The following is a 5,821-nucleotide window of genomic DNA, read 5'->3' on the forward strand; positions in this document are numbered from 1 at the left end:
AAATTCTGTAATACTCTGAAAACAGCTCTCCCACACACATACAAACATACATATTACTTACCACATTCTTTATTAACTAGCTACCACCTCCTGGAGTTAAAGATTGGTCATCTATTTAAAAACCCATTTCTTCTGGCTTGATTTTTTATTTATGTCCCCTAGCACAAGAAAGAGCATCTTAGAACTGACCTTTCTTTTCATAACACAAGGTAGAAAGGTCCTGTGCCCTACTCCAGGATGCCTGTAGGGCCAGAAACCAGAGTTATCTAGCCTACTAGCCCTGATACCCCAACTCTCATAAGGAATTCAGTTAGTAACTAATTAATTAATTAATGTAATATACATTAGATGCAGTAACCTTTCTAGGGCAGACTAGGGCATGCTTGGTGAACTGCATGGTGATGAGAATCCCTTTTTTTTGTGGGGGGGGTCAGGTAATCAAACCCAGGGTATAGGGAGCTCTTACACTAAGCTATACTTCCAAGAATATAGAATTGTGTGTCTTCCAGCATTACAACAAAATATAGATCTGATTCTACTCTCTTTCAAACTTCTCTAATTCAGTTTTTATTGATAGCTTTCTTTTCTCAACACCTAAAGCACTTAAATAATCTGCATTTTACTCTTAATATAGTGTATATTTTTTCCAGCTTGGATCATTATTTAATTATTTGGTTTCAGATTTGTCTCTATGACTTGGCAGTAAGCAACTTCTTTTTTCATCAGATAGCTGGCTTAGACAAGTATCAGGGATTTCTGGACAAGCTTGCTGATGGATTGATTGATTGTGAACTTATATAGGTAGATTTTGATGTAATGAAATGAGTCATGCCTCCAAAGAATTAAATTAGAAAAGAGACAGTGTGTAGGAATTAACTGGATGCATTTGCTCAGTATTGCCTGGCCAGGGAGTAACACATAGTAGATCCTATATATGCTTCCTAATGCACAGTTGAGTATTTTAAAAATCACAACCTGCTGTTTGGGGCTAAGTTTATAATGGAAGAGAGTGGAGATTAAGATGGCTTTAACCCAAGAGCACTAGAAATGAATTAATGCATACTATTTCCAACTTAAATGATTTAAATTAGTGATGGCAGTATTCATTGGGATGGTGTATGCAAATTGGTTACCTTGTTACAGTGGTGTTTTTCTGAGTGTCATTCTCATTGACTGATGAAATATTGTCTCTGGCTCTACCTGGAGCAGGAAAGAAATCACTTTAATTTTTCATATAGGTGTACCTTTCTGGAAACCCATTTTTTAAAATATAGAGCTAAGAAAAACTGGATCAAATTAAATTAGAATGATGATTATTTGCTTTTAAAAATGATTTGCTACAGGGTTCCTTTGGCAATTTCCACTGCTATTTGAAGATTACTTAGAAATTAAGATAAATACTTCAGAGATGAAATTATAGGTAAAGAATGCTCAAAATTCTTAAATGTTCAGTACATACAGAATCTGAATTCACTTCACTGTGTTTCTTGAATTCAACACTTTTCTCCACTCTTCTGCTACCCTACAACCTGATCTGGAGGCTGAAAACAGGCACCTAAGGACAGAATAGGGTCCTGAGCCTGCTTATAGATAGCTGATCTTTTCTCACAATAACAGATAAACTTCACTCTCAGTCGGATTTGAGCCTATAAAGACAGTATAAAATATGTATCCTTTATTTTCTCTAAACTTATTTGAGAGAGAAACCTTGGTTATCATTTGCCCCATTACACAATAATAATTGAAAATAAATCAAATATGCTTTTAATATACTTGATTGATATTGCCCACAAATGACCAGAAATTTCATACTTACTGAAGGAAATGAGGATGGGGAGTAATAACTGAGCCCTATGGGTAAATAATTGCTCTCATTGGCTCCATAGGACTCCTTCATCCTAGTGAAGTGAATTGATCAGCAGGACTCCTGGCTTCCCTCCTCCTATAGGAGAAGTGAAGACCTGGTTCCTGAGGATCCCACTTTTTATACAAATTTTGAAAAGCTAACCCATTCTTCTGTGAAACAGTGATGTCTGTGATTCTTCAAATCTAAGGTGGAGCCAGGCACATTGGTGCACGCCTGTAATCCCAGAGGCTCAGGAGGCTAAGGCAGGAGGATTGCGAGTTCAGAGCCAGCCTCAGCAATTTAGGGAGGTCCTATGTAACTCAGCAAGACCCTGTCTCCAAATAAAATATATAAAAAAGGGCTGGACAAACCCCAAAAAACCAGAGGCCGACTGATTTCTTTGATGTGTGAATGCTAACTCAAAATAAGGGGGCGGGTACATAAGAATAGAAGTACTTTGGATTATTCAAAGGTGAATGAAGGTAAGGAAGGGGGAATGGGAATAGGAAAGATAGTAGAATGCATCAGACATTACTATCCAATGTGCATATATGATTACACAACTAATGTAATTCTACATCATGTACAACCAGAAAAATGAGAAGTTATACTCCATATATGTGTAATATGTCAAAATACATTCTACTATCATGTATGACCAATCAGAAAAAATAAAAAAATATTTAAAAAGATGACATTCATAGTTGGTTCTGGTAAAATTAGTTTTCATGCATAGTTTTTAAGAGTGGTTTAATTTATCAAATTTTGTTAGTCTTTCAAAAGTAACAGTAATAAAATGCAATTAGTTTTCTATTTAAAATTTTTAAAAAAATAAAAACAGACTGGGGATGTGGCTTAGTGGTTGAGCAACCCTGGGTTCAATTCCCAGTATATATAATATATAGTGGATTTGGGAGTTTGCAGCCTTTGGAGAAGGTTCCTCATCTATCTCCTTTTTTATTCTCTAGGGGCCTGCTTAAATTGTCACCCCAAACAAAAATGAACTATTCATTTAATGAAAATGGGACATCCCCTTTTCTATTACAAATGGAACATGCCATTGATTGGCTCCACCAAAATTTCACTGGGGTTCCACCAATCGAAGATCAAAGCTGTAATCATACAGATCTAAATGGATCCAGTGTCTCCAGCCCAGAATTGGAAGGGCCAACAGGAATGGGCTGGAAATGGCTGGGGGGCAAACCCCACATTGCAGCGAAGATAATTCTGTCTGTGGCATATGCAGTCATCATAATGGTATCCCTCTTTGGCAACTCACTGGTGTGCCAAGTTTTCATCAAGCACAAGGAAATCAACAAATCAACAGGCCTTCTCATCTTCAATCTGGCGATATCTGACATTTTGATAATTCTGCTCAACAGTCCATTTGCTCTGGTGAGTGAGTATATAGGGTTGGTTTGGAGTGGAGATGTTGCTCCAATCCAGGGATGGGTGAAAGGACTAAGACGAAGAAGGGACATAAGCCTGCCTTAAGCCCCCATTCTAGAACCTACCTTCTCTGTAAGTCCTGAGGGGATTATCTGAGTGTATAACCAATCTCTATTTTGCTTCCCTCCTTCAGGCCCGATTCCTGAGTGGACAGTGGGTATTTGGCAGGATCATGTGCCATGTCAGTCGCTTTGCTCAGTACTGCTCCCTTCATGTCTCAACTTTAACACTGATGGCAGTTGCCATGGACCGACATCGGGTAAGACCTCTGGAGGGTCCTTGTTAATAAAAGGGAAGAAAATTGGCAGTGCCCACATAGATTAGACACCTCCCAAAACTCCCCAGGATGGGGCCACCTTTGAAGAAAACCTTCACACTTCCTCCTCCTTCAATTGGATACCAATCAGAGTTCCAGTATTTTCAGAACCATAATATATTTTAATCTATTTTCCTTCTAAACTATTTTCAATCCAATCATGTTTTTACTGGAATAAGCTAAATAGTATTAATAGGAAAATTATGTATGTAGGGACTCTTCAGCATTTGCCCACACAAATGACATAGATCTTTTTGTTTCAGGTAATTCTGCATCCAACGAAACCAAGGCTAACACACTCCCAAAGCATACTGACTGTTGTTCTGATCTGGAGTCTTGCAGTGTTCCTTGCTCTTCCTCATGCAATCTATCAAAATCTGTTCTATGTCATCAGCAAGTAAGTCAGACTAGTTACTTAATGGTAATTTTGTCTTCCTCTTTCTAGACACAATGAGGAAATTGACTTTTGAAAAGTTTTTAACTGCATGTTTGTCCTCCTCCAATTTTCCTCAATAGTGGAAATGAAGCCTCAATATATCTCTAACTTTTATTAATTAAACCAATATGATGGGCCTCCAGGTTAGGGACATTGGTGGTTAGGAATCAGGTAAGTCTTAATTTGTTCTCTGTCTGGATCAAGGCCTATAAGAGAGGATATTATAGCTCCATACCTTAATTTTTAAATTGAAGAAACTAAGAGCTATAAATAGGGAGCTGGGTGGGTTTACTTAAGGACATACTGTGGCAAAGCTGGGACTAGAACCTTAGCTTCCTGAGATCCATTTCACTGGTCTTGTTATCATAACCTCCATTATCTTCTGCTCCAGGGATGGAGTTGTCAGGAGCCACTGCCTTCCTGCGTTTCCAGGACCCAGCAAGCTAGTTGGGAAGTATGTGGATCTTGGGACATTTGGTTTGCTGTACATCCTGCCACTGCTGGTGATTGTTATAACATACTCTCACCTGGGGAAGAGGCTGTGGATCCAAAATTCTGTTGGTGATGCATCTGCTCGTCAACTTATGGCACACTACCAGAAGCGGAAGAAGAGCATCCGAATGCTAATTCTTATTGTAATGGTCTTTGCGATATGTTGGTTTCCTCTCAATTGCTACGTGGTTCTTATTTCCAGTGCAGACATAGAAACTGAGAGTGTGCTTTTCTATGCCTTCCACTGGTTTGCCATGAGTAGTACGTGCTACAACCCTTTTATCTACTGCTGGCTCAACAGGAGCTTCCGTGCCAAACTTAGATCTATAGCATCTTGGTGCACAAAATATCTGTTGTGCAAGAGCGCCCAGGTTCAGCAGCAAGTGCAAGTGCAGGAGAGTCATGAGCTCCAGGAACTCCAGGCATCTGCACTGCCACAGGTGCCTGTGGCCATTCCAGAGCCTCAGGTATTAGAGGATCCTTGTGTGGCTACAGGGGAGGGGGATGCCCAAATTTCTGCCCAGAGGGAAAAGGAAAATCCAAATGCCTCTGTGAGTCGAAGGCAGCGTTTTTCAATCCTGCGTCCTTTTTTCTGTATCCGTGTTCATTCAGTTAAAATCTAGATGGGTACCCATATACAAAGACCACCTGATCCCTTGGAATTTTGTTCAAAATAGTACCTGGGCACATGTTTCTGATGCACCAGCTGAAAGCATCACTGAGGCCCTGGTCATGACCATTCCATGCTCCTCCAAGGGAAATTTGGCCCACCCATTTAGCCCAGGTCAGATGTTCATGTTCAATATTGTAACAACAAATCAGCTAGAGATGGAATAACCCTTAAGCCAGATGCAGAGACCTAGTGATTTAATATCATGGACTTTCCTACAGGTCCATCACCATTTCCCTTTTGTGGTTGATGATTCTGAGTCCTGGAATCAAAAGGGTATTCACACTATATCTGATGGGGTCTCTGCCACTATAGGGACAACTGCTATCACCACACATCCTATAAGAGTCTACTGACTCACCCAACTTACTTTGGAGATGGGAAGGGAAAGAGCTAGATTCTTTAATAATCATTTTGATTCTACTTTGATCAGTGAATACCATTAGTGGGTGGTGATAGAAAGATGGAGGAATTGAGAGTGAAAGAGGGAGTAAGTAAAGCATCACAGGGAAGACTAATAACCCGTCCTCAACAGTAGGAATGCCTTCTTTTTCTTCAGTGTACCCCTGAGCACCGACTTAATATTCTCATACCTTTGCCTTCTAGCTCAAC

At 39.7% G+C, this 5,821-nt stretch overlaps 1 protein-coding gene across 1 annotated transcript; it reads left to right on the forward strand.

Moving 5' to 3' along the window:
• Positions 1-2,845: 2,845 nt before the first annotated feature.
• On the forward strand, positions 2,846-5,162 carry LOC113199037 (G-protein coupled receptor 83-like). The gene is made up of 4 exons (XM_026411919.1): positions 2,846-3,241; positions 3,429-3,554; positions 3,875-4,008; positions 4,439-5,162. Exons 1-4 carry the CDS (start codon positions 2,846-2,848, stop codon positions 5,160-5,162), a joined length of 1,380 nt encoding a protein of 459 aa, XP_026267704.1.
• The last annotated feature ends 659 nt before the right edge of the window (positions 5,163-5,821 follow it).

The sequence above is a fragment of the Urocitellus parryii genome, chromosome X (assembly GCF_045843805.1).
Source record: "Urocitellus parryii isolate mUroPar1 chromosome X, mUroPar1.hap1, whole genome shotgun sequence".
Lineage (NCBI taxonomy): Eukaryota > Metazoa > Chordata > Mammalia > Rodentia > Sciuridae > Urocitellus > Urocitellus parryii.

Coding starts and splice junctions, on each gene's coding strand:
- LOC113199037 (XM_026411919.1), top strand. CDS start 2,846: ATGAACTATTCATTTAATGAAAATGGGACATCCCCTTTTCTATTACAA. Junction 3,242..3,428: donor TCAACAGTCCATTTGCTCTG/GTGAGTGAGTAT, acceptor TCCCTCCTTCAG/GCCCGATTCCTGAGTGGACA. Junction 3,555..3,874: donor TTGCCATGGACCGACATCGG/GTAAGACCTCTG, acceptor TTTTTGTTTCAG/GTAATTCTGCATCCAACGAA.